The 27,609-nt window shown below is 42.0% G+C and overlaps 1 protein-coding gene across 1 annotated transcript in view; it reads right to left on the bottom strand.

Annotated features, from left to right (window-relative positions):
* NOTCH2 (notch receptor 2) overlaps positions 1 to 27,609 on the bottom strand; it is an 87,722-nt gene that overhangs the window by 15,354 nt on the left and 44,759 nt on the right. The window contains exons 8-22 of the mRNA XM_056355718.1: positions 26,944 to 27,132; positions 25,054 to 25,167; positions 23,787 to 23,900; positions 20,220 to 20,453; positions 19,619 to 19,729; positions 17,778 to 17,970; positions 16,081 to 16,226; positions 15,432 to 15,551; positions 15,171 to 15,323; positions 12,154 to 12,382; positions 9,604 to 9,805; positions 5,872 to 6,025; positions 4,733 to 4,917; positions 3,767 to 3,899; positions 1,428 to 1,673 (exon numbers count right to left, since the gene is read on the bottom strand). Of these exons, the coding sequence (XP_056211693.1) occupies positions 1,428 to 1,673; positions 3,767 to 3,899; positions 4,733 to 4,917; positions 5,872 to 6,025; positions 9,604 to 9,805; positions 12,154 to 12,382; positions 15,171 to 15,323; positions 15,432 to 15,551; positions 16,081 to 16,226; positions 17,778 to 17,970; positions 19,619 to 19,729; positions 20,220 to 20,453; positions 23,787 to 23,900; positions 25,054 to 25,167; positions 26,944 to 27,132 (2,523 nt within the window). The remainder of the gene's footprint in view (positions 1 to 1,427; positions 1,674 to 3,766; positions 3,900 to 4,732; positions 4,918 to 5,871; positions 6,026 to 9,603; positions 9,806 to 12,153; positions 12,383 to 15,170; positions 15,324 to 15,431; positions 15,552 to 16,080; positions 16,227 to 17,777; positions 17,971 to 19,618; positions 19,730 to 20,219; positions 20,454 to 23,786; positions 23,901 to 25,053; positions 25,168 to 26,943; positions 27,133 to 27,609) is intronic.

Below are 27,609 nucleotides of genomic sequence, written 5' to 3'. Positions count from 1 at the left end.
AAAGATGAGGATGACCTAAGCATGACTTGGATTCCCTAGGAAAACATTAATAGAAGCCTCCACACATGTGCAGCCAAGACTGACTGCTTGCAGACAGGAGCAGACAGGGCAGGATAGTCCATGGAGTCCTGGCATCCTCTCAGTCACAAACCACAGCAAAGCCACCCCGTTCCCTCCCAAGCAGAAGGGTCAACATGGAATGCACAGAAGACGAACAACTAGAGGAAGAAGCACGCTCCCCCTCTGTGCCTAACATTTCCAGACAGATTTCATGTCTGAGACACAGCAGCTCTCCCTGCTCCTCCTAGGGTGCAGCAGGTCTGCACTCCCCACTCCGCAAGTTCCAGCAATCCTTCCATGAGAGCCAGGAGCAACATGAGGCGTAATTCATAAAAACAACCTTAACAGATGGGCTTAAATATAAACTTATCTAATGCTCTGCACTGGTGTCCCACTAGCTAGCCTTGCTCAGCTGCCCTCCTATGTTGCTTTTTTAGGAACTACTTTTGTCAGTCTAGGTAACTCATTCAAAAAAGGCTATATGAATCCCTCCAATGTATGTCCTTGTGACTCCTTTGCATCTGACAATCACAGATTTAGTGGAAAATTGCAGCATCTTTAAGTTTCAAGAAAAAAAAAAGGAGTAAAAACTACTCATAAAGCATGCAGAGAAGGTCACTGGTAAGCAGGGAAAGTGAAAGCTTTTAATGGAGGAAAACTGAATACATAAGAAGTTAAACTGACATGGAAACTGGAAAGCTGAAAGTTAAGACACATCTGGAGACTATTAGCCCAAACTTATGCCCAGTGGGAGGTAGAAAGCAGAATAACAGCAATACTAACAAAGAAGAGGTCTAGAGAGAGTGAGACATAAGTTTGCACAGTGCGAAATTCTTGCAGTTGCGTTTCAAAGTTGGATTGTGGAAGGATCACATCACTAAGCTAGGAATGTGCAGCCTGTCTATGCATAGAGTATTCCATCCAGACCACATCACCAATGTAAGGAAGAAAGGAAGCAAGGAATAGAAAAGGAGGCCAAAACCTAATTATTGATACTATGACACTGATTTGTAGAGAAAATCCACATGCTGCTTTGCAAAACGAAAAGCCATGGAGAAGCTGACACGTGAACAGCTACACTTCCAATATTCAAAATGTGAAATTATGAAGGAGAGAAAAGTACCACAGGAAAAAAATATGCTGGCAGCCAAGTGTCTCAGGAGACTCCTTTGTCTGAGACAGCTCTGGAAGCCAAATTTCTTAGAAGGTTTAAAAGAAAGATTCATTTAAAAACTGAGACATGGTGTAGGGAAACAAGCACATATTGTAAAGGGAAGTGACTAGATAACATGACTGCCAGAAAGGGAAAGAATGACCATTTTTCAAGATATTACTCTGAAATTGGAAGCATGTTTACAACTACTCACCAGTAAAAGCACTACGACAGATGCATGTATAATCGTTTATCAGCTGAACACAGTCCAGACTTCCACGAGGGTTACAAGGATTAGAGAGGCATTCATTGATATCTCCCTCACATCGCTCGCCTGCAAAGCCTGGGAGACAAATGCAGCTGTAGCCCCCAATCTGGTCAATACACTGTCCTCCATTAAAGCAGCGGGGTACTCCCAAGTCTGAAACACAGTCATCGATGTTCTCCTCGCACAAATGGCCTGTCAAGACAGTAAAGAGTAACAATTTGAGGATACGGTATCATGGCCTCATTTCCTATACTGCTCATCAAGTTTTAAGACCACGTCATACACAGTCCCAGATATAAACAGATAATGATCCCAACTTAATGCAATCCATACCCCGTGCAGCCAGCCAGCCTCAGATCAGACCTAGGGAGCATGTGTTTTAGATTGGGGCTGCTCTCAATGGTAGGCCATACTGGTATTTAGCAGCTTTCATGCTTGACTTAATTTACGGGCATAATTAAAAACACAAAACAAAAAAAGATGCACTCAATTTAGCTCTGCGACTGAACATGGCCAGAGAGCCCCGCGCTGTCCTTGCAAGGCTGCAAGCTTCCCACCATTCATTTAACTTGGCGGTAACCCTAAAACTCGGCAAAGAGCATTTGTAGCAACAGCATGAAAACAAGCAACAACAAACCAACAGAAAAGCAACTGTGATAAAACAGAGATTCCTGGCCAGCATGCCACTCCTGCAGTTTGACTTCAGGGGACCTACAGTAAACCCTCAGCACCAGCTCAGGGTGGCAGCTTCCCCCTCTCGCTGCAGCGCTCCCTTTCAAGAGATAATGTCTGGTCCTGGCTCTGCCTTCACTGCACGGTGTAACAGGTAAAAGGGGACAGAGAGGGTAGGGTGAGCAAATAGTTTTGTCTGTTAATACAGCCGATTCATCCAAAGCAACTAAAGTCATTCACCTAAACATGGAGGATGTTTCCACTGGCATCAGTGAAGTATTCATTTCAGACTGGGCCAGGGACAAAAGCTAAGTCTTAATATCCTAAGTGCATCAATCTTCTCTAAGTCCTTTCATTTAGAAAAAACCCCAAACTGTCACATCCAAAGAGTAATCCACCTCAACAAATAAAGATGGAAGAATTAAAAGCAGTATATTCAGAACCTCTCACAGGAGGGTGAATGCTTTAGTACAACACAGAAGTTCTGGCAATGCAGAAACTGGTACATAAAAACACACTTTGATGTAGAGACATAAGCAGCAACTTTTTTTAAAAAAAAAAAAAAAAATTGGAGGACCAAATTAAGAACAATACATGTGATTCCGTTCATTACTAATGCAATGATTTACCATGAAATAAACACTTACACATACTAGGGAGATGTGCTGACAGCCACACTTAAAGTGAATGAACTGGTAATATGCATGGGCAGAAGACAAATATATTGGATTATTTTATAATTTTACTTAAATTTACGTAATGAACCAGGAATTTAGTTCTACCTGACGCACATCTGGAGATTTTGCCTACATTGAGATGACATATTTCAGAAAGAAAATGTAAGTTCGGAGGAATGTAAAATCTTTAACTGATTAAAAAAAGATGAATAAAATCTTTATTAATAAATAAAGAAAAAAAATTCAAGTGAGAAAGCATTCACCAATGGGTTAAAATGGGTAGTCCTGAATATTTTCAAAGGTAGAAAGTCAGGGCGATCAGGTCATATATAACAGGGAAATGAAAGGTTAGGTTTCAAGAAACGTGACATTGTGTGGAATCATACTTACTGAAAACCACCCATCATGTAACTGTGGGCTTTTTTTTTTTTTTTTTTAATAAAAAAGGTTTTAATAAAAGAGCTCATATTTGCTGAAATAGTTTAAGCTAGCCTGAAGGCACTGAACTTCTTTTCCACAGAAGACTCCAGGACAGAGGACAATGCAGGGACAAAATTTAGTCGAGTAAAGGACACTGGATATTATGCAAAAACTAAGCAAGTTTTCTGTCTATTTCATACCATCTTAGCCAAAAAGAAACCTTGGATTTACTGTATCAAAACAGATAGGGTTGGGAGAGATCTAAATGTCGCCCATCCCCATTGCCAAAGACAGATCATACATTCCCAAAGGACACTGTCATGACCTATTCCTTTAAAAGAAAAAAAAGCAGCATTTATTTTTAAAGAGAAAATATGTATCTCAAGGGATTTGGTGCACTTTGGGAACATTCTTCAAAGAAAATAATGCATTCCCTTTAGACTCTCCATCATCAAACCAGTAGTCAGAAAGAAAAACCCACTCTTGTAACATTCACTTAATTGCTGAGCTTCATACCCCGAGTTCCTGGTGGACAGGAGCACTTGAAATCATAGACAAGGTCTATACACGTTCCTCCATTCTGGCAGGGCTGAAACTGGCACTCATCCACTTCATATTCACAGTTGACACCCTGGTATCCAGGAACACACTGCCAGTATAAAAATAAGTGTAAATAATCTTCCCCTAACAGATATATTAGTAGACATCTGAGAAAGGCTAACACAAAGCGGGCCCTCAATGGTACAGAATATGACTGCCTCTGTAGCTATACAACTGCAAGCGATTTCAAGCGCTGCACAGCCAGCTAGCTTAAGCACACCTGACCACATGAGTACTCAACAGCACGCTGCATGTCTGAATTTGAGTGACTTTATTCCTCAAAATGTAGCGATCGAATCCTGACACCCTTTAGGGCTGAGACTGGCTTAGTAGTTTTAACTTAAGGTTACATAAAACTCATCCTTTCCTTGTAGGCACGAGCTTCCATGGTGTTCCACCATTCTGAAAAGCTTAGGAAGGTTGACATACCATAATATCATGGTCTACACTGCTCTCTGCATCAGCTGTAGGAAACAAAAAGCAGTGGAAGGCATCTCCCACCCCCAGAGTCAAGGCATACTCTGCCCATCCAATAGGGAGAATACAACATTCCTTTAATGCATTCTACATGTATTTTAATATAAACCACACCTCAAGCAAAAATCTTTCAAGATAAGAACTCAGTATTCAAAGAGGGAAGGAGTTCAAATGCCCATCAACCACACCTCCTTACAATCACACCTCTAATTCAGTCTTAAAAGCCTCTCAGGAACACTGCTTCTGCCACAGCTAAATTAAAAATTCCCTCCAGGTGCAGATTGCTTTTATCCCCTCTTTGAAGCTATTCTACCACTCATATGTGTTTCTGATTTGTTCTGATTTCCTTTGCATTACAATGCTGTAAATATTTAGACCTCTTCCTACGGAACCACCGTGCATTACCTTGCACTGGTATCCACCCAGGTGATCCTGGCAGGTGGCACCGTTCTGGCAGGGGCTGGAGTCACACTCATCCAGCTGCACCTCGCAGTAACTGCCAGTGTAACCCACCTGGCACTGACAGTGGTGTGTGTTCCCAACATTGAGGCAATGGCCAGAGTGCTGGCACAACTGGTCCACTGTGACTCCTGAAACAAAGTCAAATAAAGTGAGCAAACACATAAAATACAAGTACAAAAGCACGTTGTAAATTGAAAAGTTGCAACTCAAAAACTGAAGAGTTACTCTTTAAATTACAGTGGGTCCGAACTACAGCTGGCTTCCAAATAAAGTCACCACTCTGTCCCCTTTGGATCATCAACATCAACACTGGCATCAAGTACTTGTACCGCTGTATTATTTTACCACTGGCTAGTGGATACACATCTGAAGTACTACTGTTGCAGTACAAACGTTCAATGTTTGTTCCTAGAACATCTGCAGAAGGTATGGGAGCTTGACATCCTTCTCCTTTGACACTGAATCTCCTTGTTTGGATTTCCTGGACTGAAAATGGCATGACTTCCATCAGCCTGGGCTACAGAGCCACCTTTCAGGAATAAATTCACTTAAACCCCAAATCTTTTACATGTACATCCATCTGAAGCAGGAAATTACAGCTTTGGGGGGAAATGGTATTACCTATGTAGCTAAATAGCACACTTAGCAGCCAGTATTCTCTGTGAAAATACTTACAAAGATCATGAGTTACAAGATGTCTTCCTTGTACAAGGACAACCTGTCTTAAACCTGGCCTGCCTGGGATAAAGCATAAACAGCTGATGTATTTTCCAGATAGGCAGCCCATGTAAAATGGTACTACTGAAACTCTAAGGATCGTGAAAAGTTTAATTCTTCTTTTCTAATATTTTTATGGTAGAAGCTAGCTTCTTATGTCAGGAAGAATCAAGAAAGCTTTGACTCCCAAACACAACCTTGCAGAGAGATTTTTAGATCAGAAGTGATCATGACTGACCACCTACAGGCAAGCTCTCTGGGATTTCCAATGCATGCTGTGTTCACAGGCATATGGGGAAGGGAGGCGCAGATTAATGATGCAAGGGGAAATGTTTTCAGTTAAAGCACAGAGAATGCTTATTTACCCCTTTGCGAAGCTGCCACCTGACAGGAGACATTGGGCACATCACAGTAAGTACCAGTCCAGCCAGGTGGACAGACGCATTGGGTCTGGGCTCCATTCTGGACACACGTGCCTTTATTCTTACAGGGAGACTTGCTGCACAGATCCATGAGCGCCTGGAGAGAAAAAAAACACAACAACATATATGGCAAGCGCACTAGGAAACACTACTGGCAGTACAAATTTAGGAAGCAGAGAAAGGAAGCTCTGCAAAACCAGTTCCATGTAGCAATGGAAAGAAAGGAAGACTTCCCAAGTCTAAGCCAGGTGCTTCACTGTGTCTCCAGAGCTCACAGGCCTAGGAAACTGCAGACATACACAGAATTAGCCCCCCCCGACAGCAGCATCATTTCAAGAGTAAGCTGATCCTCACACTTTGCTATGCAGAGGGATCTCTGGCTAGCTGTGTTCGAGAAAAATTAGTTTTATCTCAGACTAGGCTCTAGTTCCACATTAATAGGAGGCTTCCAGCTATCAACAGTAACAAGTGCCCTTTCTTCTCCCAAACTCCCCCCATCTTCACTGCTTTTTGAGGATGGCAAATAGTTGCGGTTTAACTCCAGCTGGCAACTAAGCATCACACAGCTACTTGCTCACTCCCCCCTACCTCCCCCCTCCCAGTAGCGGCATAGGGAGGAGAATGAGAAAAAAGCTAAAATTCATGGGTTGAGATAAGAACAATTTAATAATTGAAATAAAGTAAAATATAACAACAAATGCAATGAAAACAGAGGGGAGAGGGAGGGAGAGGGAGGGAGAGGGAGGGAGAGGGAGGGAGAGGGAGGGAGAGGGAGGGAGAGGGAGGGAGAGGGAGGGAGAGGGAGGGAGAGGGAGGGAGAGGGAGGGAGAGGGAGGGAGAGGGAGGGAGAGGGAGGGAGAGGGAGGGAGAGGGAGGGAGAGGGAGGGAGAGGGAGGGAGAGGGAGGGAGAGGGAGGGAGAGGGAGGGAGAGGGAGGGAGAGGGAGGGAGAGGGAGGGAGAGGGAGGGAGAGGGAGGGAGAGGGAGGGAGAGGGAGGGAGAGGGAGGGAGAGGGAGGGAGAGGGAGGGAGAGGGAGGGAGAGGGAGGGAGAGGGAGGGAGAGGGAGGGAGAGGGAGGGAGAGGGAGGGAGAGGGAGGGAGAGGGAGGGAGAGGGAGGGAGAGGGATAAAACCAAAGGGGAAAAAACCCCTCCAAATGATGCACAGTACAACTGCTCACCACCCACTGCCTGATGCCCAGCCCCAAGCAGGGACTGGCAGCCCCCAGCCAACTCCCCGCAGTTTCTACACTGAGCATGACGTTCTATGGTATGGAATAGCCCTTTGGCTAGCTTGGGTCAGCTGGCTGGCTCTGCTCCCTCCCAGCTCCTTGTGCACCTGCTTGCTGGCAGAGCATGGGAAACTGAAAAGTCCTTGATTTAAAGTAAGCACTACTCACCAACAACTAAAACATCAGTCTGTTATCAACGTTATTTTCATACTGAATCCAAAACATAGCACTGTACCAGCTACTAAGAAGAAAATTAACTCTATCCCAGCCAAAACCAGGACACAGATGTATTCCCCATTTTGATCTTTGCTTTTCCTTTTTGTCATTAGCTCACCATACCTGCTTTTGGCCCCATTTGCTCTAGTATGGTCTCTCTGAGTTTTCCTGTCTTCTGAGTTTCAACTGAAAACCCACAACTCTTTTTATGAACTGAAGAGCGGCCAAAGTATACTGCTTTTCTTGAGTCCTTATATAAAAAAAGTTTCCAAACAAAGAGACTAAAACTCAGTAAATCATCACATGAAAGTGGAGTGAGGACCCAAAATAACTGTCTGACCTAATATAAACCAGCGACTAACCATCATTTCGTCTTTGAACACTTAAGTCTTCAAAGTAATACAGCTATTTGATTGATTTCAAGCTGACTTGAGGGAAGGATGAGGTTTTTAAAGAGAGTAGTACTGAATTTTGGCTGTAAAATGCGATTTCAATTGCAGAAAGTTCTGCTTTTCAGATGCAAACTGTCTCCTCATAAAGATTAAAGTAGAAAAATCTGTGCTTTCACAGGCAACCAAAAAGAAACTTGGAATTAAGTTTTATCACATGTAGTTGAGCGTGAAGAAAAACACCAAGCCTCTTGCTTCTGCATTTGTAATGAGTAGCTGACTGTTTTACATGCAAATTCTATAACTTATGAATCATTGTCTGATTTTGTGCTGCTTATTTAGCTTTGCTAATTAGGTCAAGCCAGTTTACCACCAAGACAAGAGCTACAGTGTAGCTGTAATCTAGAAATCTCTCCAATACAGCTTTGAATAGTACTTATAAATTTAGAAAGTTATGATTCCTTGCGTAAAATGAGTAATACATTATGATCAGGCTTCTCCAAACCTAAAGCAGACTTTCTGAGAATCCACATTTAATTTGGGGACAGGAACATTAATCCTTTTCTCAAGTAAAAACAAAGCAAACATAACAGAAGAGGAACTAGCGAACTTCACAGTACTTTACGATCACTCTCAATGCTAATTCTCCCGATGAGGTTTAAGTGGTGTGCCCAGAATGTATAATTAGGGTAGCAGAGGGGTTGCTTTTTTGTATCACTTCATTCCTTTACACTCACTTCCTCCATTAGCAATACCTAGAAGCAGACCTGGCAATTGAATATCTCACAACATGCTTCTGAAAAGCACCTCCCCCACTGCCACTAAAATGCTGCTTCTAACACCCACTGCCTTACAAAGACACACTGGCATGAAAAGACAGTTGCAAAATTCTTACCAAACTGTAGTGTCTTCCAGTAGTTTAATAAATTCACAGGTTTGAGGGTTTTTTGTTTTGGTTTGGTTTTGTGGGGGTTTTTTTATGGCAGCATGCAGACTGCTTATAGAGGAAGCCAATACAACGTTTACTGTTCCAAGCTAGAAACAGTCCCAAATCCCCCTTGCTGTTTTGGTAAGCGTAGAAGAAAAAGAAAAAAACCCCTCCAATCAGAAAAATTAAATCAGTATTCTGTTTCCACTGCGATATGCTAAGTTTGAAGTTTTTAATAGGTACTAGTTGGTCATTTACAGTATGGGTTTGCAGCTCCTATGCTCAACTGTGAAAAACTAATTGACCTGAACTGCAAACTAGAGGGTTTTATTGAGGTTGTGAACAGGACAATCACGTCAGTCACTGCGCTAAAACATTTTCTGGCTTCTTATGGAAAAAAAAATCTACAATCAACTCAGAATAACAACACCTCCCCGTAAAAAAAAATAAGCCAGTTAAATCAAGGGCCTGCTAATCAGACTGATACTCTGCTCTTTCTTTGGGTTTGTCTGGTTTTTCTTTTTTAATACAGGACTCAGCCTTCAGTCAGGACAATTTTATGCTTCAAATGAAATGCAGCCATTTCCAAAGCTAACAGCTGTTTTTCGTTTAAGAAGAAAACTAATCTAGAAAGTTCCAGTGACACCTGTCCTCATAAATAACCAAGTGTTTTTCCTCCTCCTCACAAAGTGACACTTTTGATTTCCAGAGTTTTGAGCCGGGGCACCTGCTCTGTCAGACAGAGGCCCCGGACTTATTTTTCTCAGGGCTAACAGGCCAACCACCTTGTAACAGAACGGAAGGAACAAGAGCTCTGCCACATTTGGTACCTCACATCCAACCCAGTCACTTGTGCTGTCGGATGGTTCAAACAACAGTCCCCTGTGCAAAATGGGCAAGGAAACGTCACCCACCTGACAGTTCTTCCCAGTATAACCCAAAGGACATATACATCGGTATGTGCCCAGGCTGTCCACGCAGGAGCCTTTGTTCAAGCAAGGATGTGAATCGCACTCATTAATTTCCACGAGGCAGAAGGGTCCTGTAAACCCCACCGGACACTGGCAAGTGAAGGAATTGATCCCATCTACACAAGTACCTCCATTGAAACAGGAGCTGCAAGAGAGTGAGAACAAAGGTAAACTGAAACAAAATGCAGTTAACTCATAGCCAAACAGCACGCAAACTTCACTGACACGAGAGAGAAAACCAGGTTACAGGATCTTCTGACCACTGGTAAGCTGCTGCTAATGAAGCACACACCAGGTAACAGCAATTCCAGGGGACTCCAGCTCACTGTCTTTTACCTTGGCAGGAGAAGAAAGTAAAGCAGGGTTCCAATGAGTTATTAGTGATGAAGGTAACTTAATTAATGAAATTTTCCCAGCCTCAATGTGACCACAAACAGTACTGTACCAGGTAGGCGTGTGGCTTGCTCAAACTGATAAATTTTATACAAATTTTATTACAGATTACAATTGTATTACTAATTACGAGAAACAAAACAATTTGCCTTTTCTTTAAAGCTTCAAAGGAGTCACAGGTATATTTTCTCAAGGAAAAAGTCTGTGTAACATGCAAAACACAAGCATGTTCTTCATTGAAATTATGTGAAAGTATTGGTATTGCTAAATCCCTTCCTCCTCTTCTCATGAGAATCTTAACTCCTTGATTTGTAAAACTACTCATACATGCCCTGACAGAATTCAGATCAAAGGAATTACCCCTCTCCCCCAATCTTCTGATCATAAGAAATTCTGCCAGATTAGGTGGCAGTGGAGAAGTGACTGGGAAAGTCAGAAGTGATGCCTCCTGCAAAACTGACTCCTTTTTCCTTCTGAAAAAATGTCTGCCAGGAAACTCCTGCTCCTCTGAAAATAACCCTAGATCAGACACAATCAGCTTGATAAAGCACGCAAAATGTATTCATACTTGTTATCTGTTCTGCGCACTGTCAAAGATCCTGACTGTGATTACAGTAGAGATGTCAACATCAACCTATTTGTCAGAGATGCTCCTCTGCCTTGTGGGATGAATTCTGTTCTACACAGAGCAAAACCTGCTCTTTTACATTCATGGCAAAACAAGGAAAATAAGAGGAACTACCAATCACTTGGCATGTTTCACTGAAATCAGGTACCCATCTCCAAAAGAAGATGGCACTCTCTCATAGGCGGCTTCTCACACAAGACACGGAAGAATTATTTGAACCAAATTCAAATTAGCCAACTATCATGGCACTCTTAAGCATAGCTCAGTAAATTTTGGTTGAGAGGGTGTGACTGGTTTAGCTTGGCAGAGTGTTGAAAATTGCTACATCCTTCATTCATACCTGCAAGACTGGTTTCTGTCCTGGCCGATAATGAAAACAAAACCAGGATGAACCTCAAGGAAGAACCAGGTTCTGCTAAAACACCCAACATACTTCACTTGATTAAACAACTGGTGTGTAGATTAAACACACCCTCATCAGTGACGCAATCCTGTTCTTAAGTGAAAGATGTTAAAGTACTTCCTCCCCCACAAATGCTGTTTTATAAAAGAAAAGAATGATCTTTTCTTTGTGTGCAGAAAACGTATGAGAATACCAAGCGCTTTGCATTTAGGCACCTTATTTGTTTCTAGTAACTAGACTAGAACAGACTATTTTTTAATATTTTTTTTAACCACTTCAAGCTTTATTAGAAATCTGAGAATCTGAGGTTGCTTACATCAATCCTAGCAAAGCTTAAAATAAATACGCAGGCAGATGATGGATACACAGGGTTAACACTCAAAGAGCTTTTAAAACTACCAAGTGAACCCATTAATATAAGGACCAGCTGTTGAGCATTTTAACTCAGTTACACACTTTCCCCTTAGAATGACTCTAGGTTTTATCTCAACTCTGCTAAACCGCATCCAATTTGTGAGTGTTAAAAGATCTCTGATGATTAAACCTTTCCAGTACAGAATTTGTGGGTTTATTGTTCCTCCTGGTAAGCTTCTTCATGTTATTTGCTGTCAATAACTCAGCTCAGGGCTAATTTATTTTTCCTGCCTAAGAGCTGGCCATTGATTCCATTTTTGCGGCTTTTGTATTTCTCAGCACAGTAACTGTTCATAACTGATCAATTATTTCCCCTCCCTTATATGATAATGGTCTTAAAAAAATATAAATCATTTCTCTTTTAATAAGCTAGCACCTGTTACTGTCTTAACATTTGTTAAACGCTGTCATATTCCTCCTATAATGGAACTAAGCTTCTAACTAGTCATGCAAACTGAAGACCAACTTTGAGAGGCAGCTGCCTTCCAGCTGGTATCCTGCACAAGGTAAGCAAGTTTTCTTTGCATGTCTCGGTGACAAAAGTCAGGAAAACAGATCCTCATCATTAGAAACTGCTTCTGAGTAGCACTGACTTCAAGCCACGAGCACACATCCTGTGACACCTTAGCACGGCAGCACAGTGAAGCTCTCTCACCTCTCAGTGCATTCATCGATGTTGTTCTCACAGTTGGTTCCCTCAAACCCAGGCTGGCACTTGCACGTGTAACTGTTGACGTAGTGGGTGCACGTGCCTCCGTTCCTGCACGGCTCGCTCAGACATTCATTGGTATCTGTTTGACATTTATCTCCGTGAAATCCAGGCAGGCAGATGCATGAGAAGGAGTTAATCCCATCCACACATGAAGCTCCATTTTGGCAGGGATCTGAGACAGAAGTATTACACCAAGTGTTAAAATGGGTAACAAAGGCCAGGCCTAGAGTAGTAGCTTTTATTTAGGAAAAAAGTATCACACAGCCCAGAGTGTGACAGACTACTGATGAGTTTTTCTGAGGCACTTTATGGAAGAGGTAATTGCAAAGCACTATCAATAATGAATTCACAAGAAGGTGTGGATCAAGACCAAGCTTCAGGGCTTAAAGGTTTCTCTGCTGGGACGTGTTCAACCAAAACCAACAAAACCAGACCCAAAGCCTCTTGGTTTAAAATTCAGACTCCGCTTTTTTGACAAATGCCTACTGATAAAACACAATACAAACAGCACAGCAAGGTTTCTTCTTCCTTACCAAATCTTACTCATAAAAGAACTTGGCCCATTCTCTCTTTTCCAGACACTGCTCAACACACTAGAGAACTTCGGTGCTTAATTTTAAGCATGAAAGTAGTCCAGTCAAATAAAACATGTATGGGTATAATAGTGTATATATGAGCACTTATCATTACTGGGCATTTGGCATTTTTCCCAGTATCAAAGACTGACTGGGGAAAGGCTGGCAGAAAAGCTCATAAATTCATACACCACCTTGGATTCTCCTCACCTCTGCATTTCTTGAAATTTTCTTTATCCCTACCATGGTCTTGCTACTTGCATATCACCATTTTTTGGTCTAAGGCATCCCCTGTTAGTGTATTCCTTCTATTTCCACAAGTACCAATCTGCCTGAAAGGTCTTTGCCATTCAGTAGTTTCTTCCTGCTTTACTCCTTCCACTTTCGGACTGAAGACCCACATTCCCCTGTCAGATACTGCCTCTGAAGCCAGACATCTTTTCTACTCTGCATTCCCTAGACCAAAAGCCTACATATATGAAGGCAGAGAGGGAAATTGGGAGGGGGGAGGGAAAGGGGAGACAGGAAGGGGGGTGAAAAAAAGGTTACAGAGCAGGTTTTTTTTAATCTGTAACTAACTTAAGGTACTACTAAAATACAAACTTGAAAATGCAGATAGACTCCACCAAAAATTCACAGTTCAGTACAAGATCATTTTGTTCACTGGTAAATGAAGAAAACAGATGTGAAAGGTAATTAAAGCTCATTTAATGACTGAGAAATATGCTCACATGATAAAAATCTGGGTTATAAGAGACACACCTGCATCCATTTAGAGGTCATTTGACTACTGCAGAGAAAAAGCACAATTCAAAGTGAGACCCCTGGCAGCTAAAAAATGTTGTCTCTATGGCATTCAGCCATTCATGACTGAAGCCAAAAGCTGCACATTAATTTTCTGTGCCACACATTTACTGACAGAAAAAGGAGACTCGAGTTATCAACTTTTCAATAAGTTCTTGTTGTTGGAGGGTTTGTTTGCTTCATAGATTAAAGACATTTAGCTCAAGCCATGGAAGGTTTTTGTTATGCTAAATGAAATCAGCTGTAGCAGTAATTTGAAATTCTTCTTCAACCTCATGGGTGTGCTGCCTAACAGACAACATAGGATGAATCTCACAGCTCTCAGAACACTTAGGAAGAGAGAGAGATTTCCCAGCTGTTCAAGAGAGAAAAACGAACACTTTAAAAACATTTTTATCTTCAGACACCCACGTAAAACCTAACAAGACAAGCAATAATTTTGTTGGCTTCAGTAAGCAAAGCTTTGGGTCAATGCACTGTGACATTTTTTGCACTGTACCTGTTTGCTCAGAAAGAGGCAATCAAAAGCTCAGGCTGAGCCAAATGCCTTAGAAGTTCTTTCAGCAGTGCTGCTTCGGAGTCTCCCACGCTTAACTTTTGCTAATAGACTTGTTTGGATCCTTCTCTACAGCAGTCACAAATTTAAATATTTTTAAATGCAAGCACAATTCTCTAAATTCTTACCTAAAGTAATTTAAGACTTTGGTTTGTTTTTATGCTTTTCTAAAAAAATCCAGAGGTTTGGTTTGGGGGATTTTGGGGAGCTTTTTGTTTTGTTTTTCTTTAAGAGCCAGCCAATTAAAAAATTACAACACCATGATCTCCCTCAAGGTTTGCTAAAGCACTGTTGAAATAGTAACACATGAACTTTTAAAACACATGAGACTCAAATTTTTATCTGATGATGATACAGAATGTGCCCAGCAAGAAAAAGCAGCTACTATATACTTGGTTTGCCTTGTAAACAACAGTGTCAGGGGCATGAGGTTAACATTGCTTTCTTGTAATTTAAACTGTTTCAGTACTCATCGGTGTACGGGCTATCCTGCAACTGATACCTATTCTGGAACAGAGGCCTTACTGCTGCTTAATTTGCTTTCAAATATGGATTAACTCAAACAGCAACAGGACCCACTCTTTCCAGAACATTGATGTCAGACAGAAACAGTTCAGGAAAGACTGCTATACTCCAGATTCCCACCACACCTCAATCAAGTTGAAATACAGGTAAGCCCTGCAGTGTTACTTTAACTTGGTGTATTAAAATTTCAGGCAAATATAATTCTTCATTTAACAGTGCTCCTTATTGAAGTATGTAAACTCTAGGACCTTTTCAAGTTAAGAATCTGGGAACAACTCCTGCTATCAGGACACTGGTCTGTTTCTAGCAGCTGAATGTAATGGGTTTTGACTGCCTCAAACATGCAAGTCTTTCAAAGCTGAGGTTTGGTGGGGTTTTTTTTCTTTTTGATAAGTGATTATAAAAGAACCTTCAGCATCTGTCAACAGCAGTCACCAATAGCACAGCAAAATTATTTCTAGGAAAAACTGGAACCCAGAGAACAATCTGCCGATACTCACTTGAAAGGCAGTCATCAATGTTACTGTCACAGTCTCCTCCAGTGAAGCCTGGCCGACATTCACACAGGTAACTGCCTTGAATATTATGGCACAGAGCATGATTTTTGCAGGGCTTGGAGAGACATTCATCAATATCCACTGTACACCTCTCCCCTGAAACATGGAGAGTCCAAGCGTTAGACTCCTCATAAGGCAATGGTCAAAAGGCTCAATGCCAATTTTGCTCAGTGTTGAAAGTACAGTGTTCCCCATCCCCGTTACCTTCCCAGCCAGGGGCACACTGGCAGGTGTAGCCTTCGGAGTCAGGAGATTCTTGGCAGATTCCCGAGTTCTCACAAGGATCAGGGGAACAAGGAGCAACCACTACCTGGCAGTTCACTCCTAGAAAGCAGAAAGGGAAAAAGGAGAGTATGCCGCTAAGAGCTTGGTGCTTCTTGGAAGAACGAATAAAGACATTGTAGATTGTAACTTGCATGATCATCCTACACAGCAGTGGACAGTATTTCTGTATTTGAAAAATCTCAATGGAAGGAAAAGGAGACTGAAGCACTCCTCATCGGCTCAGTGGGCGCAAGCAGACAGCAGCCATGGTAATTCCAAATTTAATGCCCCTTCAATTCCCACTGCCTTTATATAATCTCAGTCTAACTTTCTTACAAAGAAAATTAAGATGAGCTGTCATCAGGAGTTTTCTTAATGAGTCCAAACAAGATTAGATATGGTCTTATTAAATATTCTGCTGCTGTATCATGTCTACATTAACTGACTGCAATTTAACTTCATACAAACATGGCATTTCCCCTTTTGATTCCTATTTCCAGGAAGTTTAATGAAATGATTAAAATGGCACTAAGGGTGCAATGAAGTGGAAAGGAAAAAAGAGAATAGAAACTTCTGCCTGAATTTTCACCTTTGAATCCTTTCCTACAGGAACATCTATATCCATTCAACAGATCCTCACAAGTTCCTCCGTTCTGGCATGGGTTCGATTTGCATTCATTCCCTTCTGTTGAACAGTAATCTCCTATCCAGCCTGGGTCGCAGACACACTTGTACCTTTAAAGGCAAAACCAGCAGTAACTTTAGAGCATTCCAAAACAAATCATCTACCAATTTCTCCTGCAGATTAGTTTTGAAGAGGAAGGCAGTAGACCTTTCTTTAAGAGAGCCCTAAGTTACATTTAGATTGCCTACCCCAGCTGTATAGTTTTGAAAACACTGAAAATAAACCCTCTCTTAAAACCACACTTCCCTCCCTTACAGTTTTCACAAAGTGCTCAGTCAACCAGCAATATGTTTCTGCTTTGATAAGACCACCTCAACACATTTAAACAAAGACAGGGGGAAAAAAAAAAAAAAAAAAAAGATTAAAAGAAGTGCAGAGGAACAATAGGTTCCAAAGATAACTAGACTGATTTAATACAAAGCAGTGGTTACAAATGAAAACAGCTGGCTGGGAGCAGGAGCAATCTTCTCCATCGTGTTTCAAAATCTGAAGTGGAGCAGCACTCCACCCATATGACGTAGAACCAAGGACTTGGTGAATCACCCCAGACTCAGGCCACACCACACACACTGGTCTCCCTCTCTCTCATGCAAGCAAGACTTATTTTATCTGGCACAGAGCAAAACGTGTACACGGGCACAAATATGACTGCAGGTGACATGACAGGCAAGATGAACCAAAACATTTGTTTTCCAAGCTTACGCAGAGGCTGAATTAGCAAGAAAGGCAGCCTTCCTGCCAGCTCCAGGGAAAGTGCTGAATCCTGCCCCACAGAGCTATCCACAGCGGTAAATCACTTCCTTGCCCAAGTGCCGACAGCACGTTCCAGGGCACAGCACACATCTGGGAGGCACTGTTATTCGATGCACAGTTGAGAAGTTCCACAAACACAAGCCCTACCTCCCCAAACCTGTTGACTCCACAGGCCCTGCACTTAATACCAAAAGGAGGTCTGATTCAGGCCTCCCAAAATCAGCATTTGGTCTTCCTGGATGGAAAGATTCAGAAGCAACCACTGCCATCAAAAGAGCCAGAACGGGCTTTCCTGTTTTCTCTCAGGCATCCAACAATGTGACTAAAGCTGGACAAAGTGTTTAAGTCAAATATTGCTTTATCTCCTAGTGTCAAAAGTTGTCTGCCTGTTCCTTAATACATAGTATTTGGGTAGCAAGAACAGCACTAGCCAACAAAGACAGTCTCCATGCTCAACATTTTAGAGTTTGATGGAACAGTAGCTGCTGCTCCCCAAAGGTTCAATTTGGAACCACTTCTTTATTTCAATTGCATTCACTCTACTCACTTGAGCTGCCAAACCCTGCCTTTAGACGATGGCAGTCCACCCTGCACTACACACCCATGCAAAGCTAGCAAAGAATACAATGCAGGACAGAAAACCCTATGTTGAAACAGCAGACTGCAGCTAGTGACTAAATATCTACCCCTTACTGTGATTATGTCATGGGCAGCAGATAGGTCTGGATCCTAATCTGAGAAATTAAAAGAAAAACCAGAAACCTCAAGCCAAGTTGGAACTCCAGGCAAAGCAAGAAAAAAAAGTATAGAAGGTAGCAGGCAAGTTTAACGTGACAAGAAGTACTTACCCACTAGTGATATGTGTGCAGTTGCCATGTACACAGGGATTACTAAGACAACCATCTGCCTGTGACTGACAGTGAGGATGATGGTAACCTTCAGGACATACACACCGAAAGCCGTTGACTTCATTTAGACATGTTCCACCATTATGACAGGGGTTAGATGTGCATTCATCAATGTCCACGTTACAACGTGGGCCTAGAAAAAAATCCAATACTTATTAAGTAGTATTTCTTATAAGAGCATCTGCTTTGTGTGTCTGTGAGAACATGCCCTGAGACACAACTCAGAAAAGCCAATGCAGTGGGACAGAGCTTGCATGCCTCTGTGCTTTAACAGAAGTCAAGAGAAGCATTTTTGAAAGATGCAGCACTTTTCTGTGCCTAGAAACCACTCAACAAGTATTTACAAACCATTCAAGAATCTCAACAGAATTCCACTAAAAAACACTGGTTAATACTGATTAGGGAGGCAAAAATCACTCAGCTGTGTCATGCTTGGAACAAACCCCTTGAGCTCCACTTGTCATAGTCCTGCTCTCTGCTTTGAAAGCACCTATCCTTTGAACAACCAACACTGCCATACTGTCTGCAGTAAATATAGTTCTTGTGGTTTATTGCGCAAAAGGGACTTTAAAAAACACCATTTCCTGTTTTGCCTGCCTCTAATTACAACTGCAAGATCCTTGAAGTAGCAACTGTAAGATCTTGTGAGGTTGGAAAGCTAAATGAAGTGAATTTTGCAGTACACTGAAAGCATTTTTAACACAAGGGAAGGACAAAGTAATGAGATTCCATGAAAGCCAGCTCTTTAGATCCTGGAATATGACAATTCATCATATTACTGAATTATTTTAATAGTGTTAACGGTAGAGAATCTGTCCAGTGGGATAACAAATATGGTAGGCCAGCGACAAAGAAGCCTGAAAGGCAAGAGTGATCAAGGTCATCTTCTTCCCGTCCTGAAGGCTAGAAGGTATGACCATGCCAGAGCCAAAGGATGAAAGGAGCATCAAAAGTCTAGAAAGATGCCACGAGAAAAGCACTTGGAACCTTTTAGTGCTATTTCTAATGCATTTCAGATCAATTCTGATTAGAATCATTCAATAATAAACAGTAACAAATGTGATGAGAAAACTCTTATAAACAGTACCAACCGCCTTACAACAATCATTTTATGAGCACATTACCTTACATGGCTCAGAACGTATTAAGTCCCTTATAAACAGTGTTGAGATGTGCTTTAGTCATCAGAAATAGTCCTGATGTTCTAAGCATGGATTCAAAAGTGTCTAAAAGCTTCTTTTTTCAGCCTTACTTTTACTGTATTAGGTAAGTTTTTGTAATTTCAAGGGAAACAGAACAGACCACGCCGTGAAAGAGAAGTACTGAAAAAAGCAGGTGGTTCAGTTGGAGACTTCAGAGTGGAGAGCAGCTGATTACAACACTGAGTTAATGCTTTGCTTTCACAGAAAGAAATACTGTTCATGGTCAAAGCCCAAGGTATTGTCTAATCAAACACCTTGCCATATCGTCCACAACCTCTCTGGCCCTGAAAAGAAGCTGTAAATAATAAACCAAAGTCACATGGGTTTATTTGTTATAAACCCAAGAACCATGAATTGGATATAATTACCTAACAAGAATGGTATTTCACAGCGCAGGTTAGGCCATTTTTCTGCTCTGTAAAACTTGCTGTAATGTAAGATGCTGAGATTCAAAGATTAGAAGAATCTACCGAGATACTAACCGAATCCCTTGCAGTCAGTATGCAAAGAACAGCTTCCTTAAGTTACCTGGATAACTATATTCAAAGCAACTCAAAGCTAATTGGTAGCTGACTTTACCTGTAAATCCAGGTTTGCAAGCACAATTGTAGCGATTAATGCCATCAATACAGTCCCCATGAATGCATGGGTTACTTGCACAGTCATCAAAGTTATTTTCACAGTTCACTCCTGGAAAAAAAAGATAGAGGAATAAGGGTCCAAATCTTACAAAGACGACAAGAAAACTGTTTCCCAGAAATAGCCAAATTAAGAATCCCACCTGCTTCAAAGTTACACGTGCACTGGGACGCCTCAAACAGGGGATGGTGCAGAAGCACTGCGACACCAAGGAATGTCACCTGAGTTACTGGGTGCCGACTATGACCCTGAACTTGTACTACATGTTTAAACAAAAGAGTAAACCATTTTGAATACCATACCTATTTTTTGCTTGAATTTAGAAGTAAAGAGGAGGTAAATTGTTCCAAGGCCAGATGCAGTAGCAGTGAGGGTTAGGTAATCCACACAAACACATCAAAATTCGGCAAGAAAAAGTAATATAAAAATGATACACTCATACCATAAGCTTATCTCTGTATGCAAATCAGAGCACATGTAAGAAATAATTAAATGCTTGAATTCTGCTAGAATCCAATCCTTCCACTTGTGGTTTATGTACCTGAAGTGCCCAGCAAACAGTTGCACTGGTAGCCATTCACCAAATCAATGCAGCGCCCCTGATGGAGGCAGGGATTGCTGTGGCATTCATCTATCTGCTCGCTGCATATGGCACCCATGTAGCCAGGATTGCATATACATGTGTATGAATCAATTCCATCTTGACATTCCCCATGGTGGCAAGGATCCGGATCACAGTTGTTGATATTCTCCTCACACAGAAGGCCAGTAAAACCTAAGGAAAAATGATGAATTGGAGTAATTAAGAAGGCAACTGGTATGATGCTGCAGTGAATATAATGCAAATATAGGAAGAATCATATTAAGAATCGGCAAAGTGGCAGACAGCACAGAGGGTAACAGGGCATCTCAATTGCTGCCCATTTTCCAGCCCTGGAAAACAACACTCCTCCACTGTTCACAGCATTACAGAACAACATCTTGCATGGAGAATCCTGGCATTGGAAGTGGTTACCTTCAGTTTACTCAGAACAGTAGCAATGAGAGGAAACATGTAAATCTCCATGAGAAATATTTACGTGCATCAGTATAAACTATCTGAAGGCACTCCCCTGTCATTATTTCCTCTACACAATACCAGGAGGGTTGACTTTTTTAGACTGAGGAATTACTGCAAAGATGCTGCAGAAACCTTCCCAAGGGAACTCCCTCGGCTCACGGCAAAGCCCCTGCAGCTCCACTTATTAAAAACTTTCTTGCCCCTTTCACTGGGAAACCTTTCAGTAACTCAAATCAAGCACCAACTGCAAATTTATGAAAGACTGCATGCAACCTCTTTGGTTAGGAGCAATGAAACAAGCGGCAATCTGGCCTGTTTCATTCTGCTTCAGCTGGGAAACATCCTGAGCAACAGAGAAGGACAGAACCTATTCACCAGAAGGGCTAAAACAATGGTTCAGGAAGCTAAGAGCAGCAAACAACTCCCGCAAGAGCCCTGTTTTCCGTGATGGAGCAGAGCTAAATGAAGCAGGGACAATTTAAAATAAACGGTTTTCAGAGACAAGGTTTTGGAGCAACAGCTCACACTGCCTTCCAGCAGCTGAAGATTAGGAAGGTAGAACTTCAAATTTCAGACACCAATTGGAGAATGATACAAACCAAGCTGCAGGGAATTTCAACAGCTGAAGAGCGATTCTCACCTGAGTATTTTAAGTGGATAACAGGCTCCCCATTTTTCATACAGGTTTGTGGTTATTTCTGTGGTCAAACATACCAGGTGACGGCTAAAATTTCCAAGTTCTGCGAACGTATGCATGGATGAATGGGTGTGGAAGCAGGTGGGGAGAGGGAAGGGAAGCTAGTTAGAGAGATGGATATAAAAAGATGTTAGGGAAGGAGGAAAAACAAACCGATAAGAGGACGAACAGTGGCAAAACAAAACAAAAACAACAACAAAAAAAAAAGAGAACAGAGGCAAATAAAAGAGGGAAGACCTAAGACAACTCAAGAAAAGAAAAGCCATGATCTACCACTGGGAAGGAGAAGTGGAATAATGCCAGAAGGGAAAGAAAAGACAAAAAGCAAGCAGTAAATAGAGCTATCTGTACAGCAATTGGCCAAACATTTTGCAGTTTTCAATCACTTCGGCAGCTGGCGATTACCATTCAGGGAACACATACACTCATAATATGAGATTAATAGAGGAAGAACATACTCAAACATCATTTTCCAGTAAACTGACCTGCCCCAATGATGAATTCCACATTTCAGTCTTACAGAAGGCTGTCAATATTAAATATAATACTTAGCATACATTCGTTCAAAAAATTATTACCTTGCCTCCTATTGTAGCTCAACTGAACCACTTAAAGATCAGATGTATTTCTCAATCTCTTAACTGAACACACCTTACTGAGATATAATTTCCCTCTTTGCAGACAAGAGTTAGACTAGAAAAAAACCCACCTGAATATAGAACATAAGAATATCTCAGACAGGATGGAAAAAAACCCTAGGACAGGGTCCCTCTTTCATTTTCAGCCAAAGTACTAACTAAGGATTTTACCAAGACTTGCCGCTTCAGTAACAAACATTTGGTTGCTTTCGGCCTGTTCCTTGAAAACGCTCCGTAAGTCACTGTGCCTTCATGGAAGCAGCAGTCTTCCCTCCCCATCTGGGACACCCAGGCTTTCTGTACTGAGGCGGTTCCAGCAGCTCAGTGCGCAAAGGCAGAACGTGCTCATCAAGGTGCAGCTCTCCACACTGTCCTCCGCTACACAGCCCAAACCCTCCCAGGCCTGACAAACTCGGCACTCTCAACGAATGAAAGCAACCAGACTACACACCAACCTGAAAAAAGACTTTCAAAGATAAGTTTCCAAGTTTGGAGAGGCTTTGAGCTTTTTCTTCTTTTTGCAAGTGCCAGCTTATTCTGTCACATGCGGTAACACCAAAAGGAGAATTCTAACAATAACTATTCCTTTCCTGATCAGAACTACTGCATTCCCCTACTTTCAACAAATTCATTGTTTCTTCAGGCACGTTGGGGAAGGGGGAGAGGGGGTGTGTGAAAAGACTGGAGAAGAATTTTTAGGCTAATCTCTGCTCTATTCTGTACAGTGCAGAATATATTAGTGAAGTCAAATGTGCCTTAACAATTTGATTACTAGAATGATCCAAAATGAGAAAAATTGCACATCAGCCTAGCCAATCTAAGAGCACTTATCCAGGACAAAGGTGGCTCCAGGAATTTTTCAGCTTTTTCTCTAATGGAAGAGCTAAAGCCAATGCATTCGACAACTGAATCTGCATCACAAGCATCAGGCACCATTAACTGAAAGCAACCAAAAGTTGTTCCTTGCTGATAATTAGACTGTAACAGCTCTGAACCCTCTTATTTAACCAGATGGAAAAATTAAGATAAAAATATATCTACAGCACTCCTAGAGGTCTGAAGATAAGAAAATCCCATAAATAAGCCTGATGCTTTTGGATGTGTAATTAACCAAGCAGTAAATGAATTTAATGCATTCAAAAAAAAACCACCTCGGTTCCATCCACAGCTCTGTCAAAATTTCTGTATGATGCTTGACAAGTCATTTTAACTACATTCTGGCAGGCAGCTGCTGTGTGGTATTTCTTCCAATGGACGCAATTTTTACTGCATTTCAATCTCTACTTTTGACATAAAATAGCCTGATGCAAAAGAAATAGCACTGCTCTGTCCATCTCTTGTTCTTCAACCGTGTACTACATAATCCGACTTGGAAGAAAGAAAGGTAAGCCACAGATAAAAGGCTTCACACTGCTGTTTTTTCACTCATGGATTCCACAGTCAATACAGAAGAAGCTGTCACCTTCTGGGAAGCAAGAGACGGGGCTGAAAGAGGGAGGCCAGAACGCCTATCAACTGTGAACTTACTGCTGTCAGAAGTGAAAGGCTTTCTTTACTTAAATACTATTCTCTGCTGCAAAGGAGTAGACAAAGCTTCGCAACAAACAAGCAGTATTTCAGAGAAAGAAAGAAAGAATGCTGACACTTCTTTGGCCACCCCTTTACGTATTTAGGTTACACACAATCTCCAGGGGCTCTGAACACCAGACTAACCTGTGGCACACTGGCACTCATAACCATTGGGATGGTCAATACATTTGGCTCCGTTAAGACACGGTGTGCTGGAGCAGTCGTCTATATCAATCTGGCACACAGCACCACTGAATCCTGAAAGGTAGAAAAAAGATGAAAATCCAGAAGTAATTTGAGGAAGTTAATCTAAACAGCTGCACCGCCAGGAATTATTAGCAAATCTTTAAAACCACCCAAGTATAAGCCCAGTAAATCTAAACTCAATTGCATCATTGTGCACACACACCACACCTTGGGTGGATTGGTTCCTCATCCAAACCACCAGCCAAAACATAGTTTCTAGCCTCTAGGTCAAAGGAGCCTCTGCTTGAAAACTGAGATGGCCAAGTCAATCAGAAATAAAGCAGACAGAGCACAAGTGGTGTCAACCACTGGACAGCAGGCCTGTCTATAAAACTGAGAGGCCACCAATAAAAACTTTCAAGTAATCAAAGCAAGTAACTTAAAATGGAACAACAATGCATACATCACTAGAACCTTTAGACTAGAATTACTACACCAGTGTGGAATGTGGTACAATACAGCACTGTATCTTTCAATATACTTCTTGAAATAGTTAACAAACTATCAACAGGTTATATCAAGATGATGCGGAGCCTTAGGCACCTCAAGCGAAAAACCAAAAAATTTCAGGAATGTTTCTTGGCAGGAGAAGCCAGAACATCATTAACAAGGGATGAAGAGCAGGCTTCTGTCAAATATATTCAGAACCCAAAACTTTTTATAAGCCATCAGGAAAACAAGTGGTATTTACCCTACAGCTAACATTGAATCCTCTGCTCAGCATTCATCCTTTTCTAAAGTGAAGACCCAATCCACCTCCCTCATGGTGCAAGCAACATCAACTATACTGATGCAAAAATGGCTTCTGCCTAAAAACTTCAGAAAAAGACAAAAAGCATGCAGAGGCTCTGATATTTAAAACATATTTGGGATTACACATCTATTATCTCATTATGATATTCACAATAAGAGAAATTCATGCTGCCAGCTACTCTTTGAGACACCCAACTGTATGTTTCTCAACACTTGGGCAGTTACAGGCACACTATTATTGCAACCAATACATGTCTATTCTTATTTATCAGTGATTGCAACTCACTCATTCAAGCAGATGCTGCACCAAGACAACAGAAACTCACAAGAAACATACCACCTGCAATCTCTCACTGGTTATGCAATTCTTCCTAAGGTAAAGCAGGAAAAGCTTCCAGAAATATGTACTTACCAGGAGGACAGACACAGAGAAAGCGGTTGACTTTATCAAGACACTCTCCATTGTTCACACAGGGATTACTTAGACACTCATCAATATCTTCTTCACAGTGTATACCTTTAAAACCTGTTTACCAAAAAAAAAAAAAAAAAAAAAAAAAAAGGTGAATGAAGGCCTTAAGAAAGTGCCCTTGAAAGTCTAACTCCTCTTACATCAGCGCTGAAAGTCTAAGCCTGGTTTCACTGCAAGTTTGCAGCTTGGACAGAACCTACAAGGTAAGAATATATACCAGAGGTTAAAAAGGGACGCTGAATGTATATTTTTCACCGTTGCTGAACATGCTCACTTCATCAGCAGTAACAGGAGAAGTCTGTGCTCAATTCCCATCTAATGTTTTCATCCAGTTGGTGAGAAGGGTTATGTTTTAACACTTTGAAAGATACCAATATATTTGTATGTGCGCCAATATACGGTAAAAGGTGAAGAAACAAACACACAGATATTTTTAGCTTAAGGCTTTTTAGCCAATGTCAGAGTAAAAGAAAAACACTAAGAAGGGTGAAATACTTGGGAGTAGAGTTCCACCTTTCAAAACAGATTAGGTATCAATTAAAAACTCATTCCAGCTTTCCTGGTACCAGCTGATCACCTGCAGGGGTCACAATTCTTTCATTGTACTTCGTAAGGGTGTGCAACCAGCTACTTGCACACTTTTCTTTTTTTACCACTTTCTATTAGAAAGTGAAATAGGCTACAGAGGTCATTGGTATGCTGGACATGTAAGCTTCACAAGCACGATTTCACAGAACCACAGGATGGTCAGGGTTGGAAGGCACCTCTGGAGACCATCTAGTCCAGGGGTCCTCAAACTTTTTAACCAGGGGGCCGGCGCGCGGATGAAGTGGCAGGCAGTCATCTGCAGCTGCTTGGTTTCCCCCCCCAACCCCTAGCGGGGGAGGGGTGGGCGGGCGGTTTCTGTAAATACCGGGGGCCGGATTGAGGACCCTGGGGGCCGTATCCAGTCCGTGGACCGTAGTTTGAGGACCCCTGGCCAACCCCCACTAAAGCAGGGTCTTCTCCAGCAAGGCTGCATGGAGTCACATCCAGGCAGGTTTGAGTGCCTCCAGAGAAGGAGACCCCATGGCCTGTCTGGGCAGCCAGTGCCAGGGCTCCGTCACCCTCAAGGTGAAGAAGTTCTTCCTCTTATTCAGATGGAACCACCTGTGTTGCAGCTTGTGCCCGTTGCCCCTGGCCCCTTGTCCTGTCGCTGGGCAGCAGTGAACAGAGCCTGGTCCCCTGCTCTTGGCACTCACTCTTAACGTATTTGTAGAAATTGATAAGATCCCCTCTCAGCCTTCTCTTCTCCAGGCTAAACATCCCCAGCTCCCTCAGACTTTCCTCATAAGGGAGATGATTTCAATAAAGTAACTTTGTTTACAGTTATTTCCCCAGGTCAAAGGGAGCTTGCATCGTGTGGAGTGTTTCAAGCAGAGAAAAAACCCAAACTCTGTTACGCAGAATCATCATATACGTATCTCAAACCACAGTCACTCTTAAAGTTTGCACTTGCTTTGCTTTCAGAAACCTAAGTTTCTACACATGCACTTTAAGAGGTATAGTAACAAATGTTCACATACAGTTCAGCTCTGAATGCCAACTTCCTTTGCTGACATAGAGACCAGTTTCTTTCTCAGTCCTCTAATTGCCTTCTCCCTCCCACACACAGATGCCAAGTCCTCCTGGCTGGTGCCGCCAGAGCAGGATCGCTCTCACCCTTTCATTTAGCCTCACCCCTTTGCAATTTTGTGTTCCACCTCAGCACAGCTGGCAACTCTCCCTGTGCTCTGCTTTCTGAGTTTTTCCTTTGCTGGAAGCCCCGTCTCGGTCAGAAACTCCCCTCACCTGGCATACAGAGACATGTGAATCCTCCAATTTTATCCAGGCAGGTGGCATCGTTTTGGCATGGATTTGAGTGGCATTCATTGATGTCCATTTCGCAGCGAGGTCCTGTGTAGCCCTTTAAACACTCGCAGTGGAAAGAGCCTTCTGTGTTTACGCATTTCCCAGCATGTTCACACGGATTGCTGTTTGCTGCAAGAAAAATAAAAACGTGTGTGTGTGTCAAAACCCCTCCTTGGAGCAGGAAAGCCACAGCATTCCTTATTAGTCACGGTCTTTTCCAGTGGCCATTCCTTTCTAGAAACTAATACTGGGGAACGACTGTCCATCCTTCCAGGGAAAGGCTACTGAGATTGAAGAAAACATGTGGCAGTCACTTGCCTGTTAGAGGCAAAAAGAAAGACTGCCATTATTACCAATGGACCAAAGGAGCAACTCTGGTCTGTAATACTAATGACAGTTCTTAAGAGGAGAGTACAACTAGCAGGGACTAGAGGATTAATGATGCTTTCCAGGCCTTATCTCTAGATCATCTTTTACATTTACTTCACTCCTGAGGCTGACAAGATGCCACCACAGCCACAAAACAACCAAACTAGTCCTTCATGTTTTTTTCCTTTTCAGAAAAGAGCTGCACTCTTGTCCAAGGCAGACCGAGGAACAAAATTT

This window comes from Falco biarmicus, chromosome 11 (genome assembly GCF_023638135.1).
Source record: "Falco biarmicus isolate bFalBia1 chromosome 11, bFalBia1.pri, whole genome shotgun sequence".
NCBI classification, from domain to species: domain Eukaryota; kingdom Metazoa; phylum Chordata; class Aves; order Falconiformes; family Falconidae; genus Falco; species Falco biarmicus.
The sequence above is the reverse complement of the archived record's forward strand: the minus strand, read 5'-3'. Positions and strand labels throughout refer to the sequence as shown.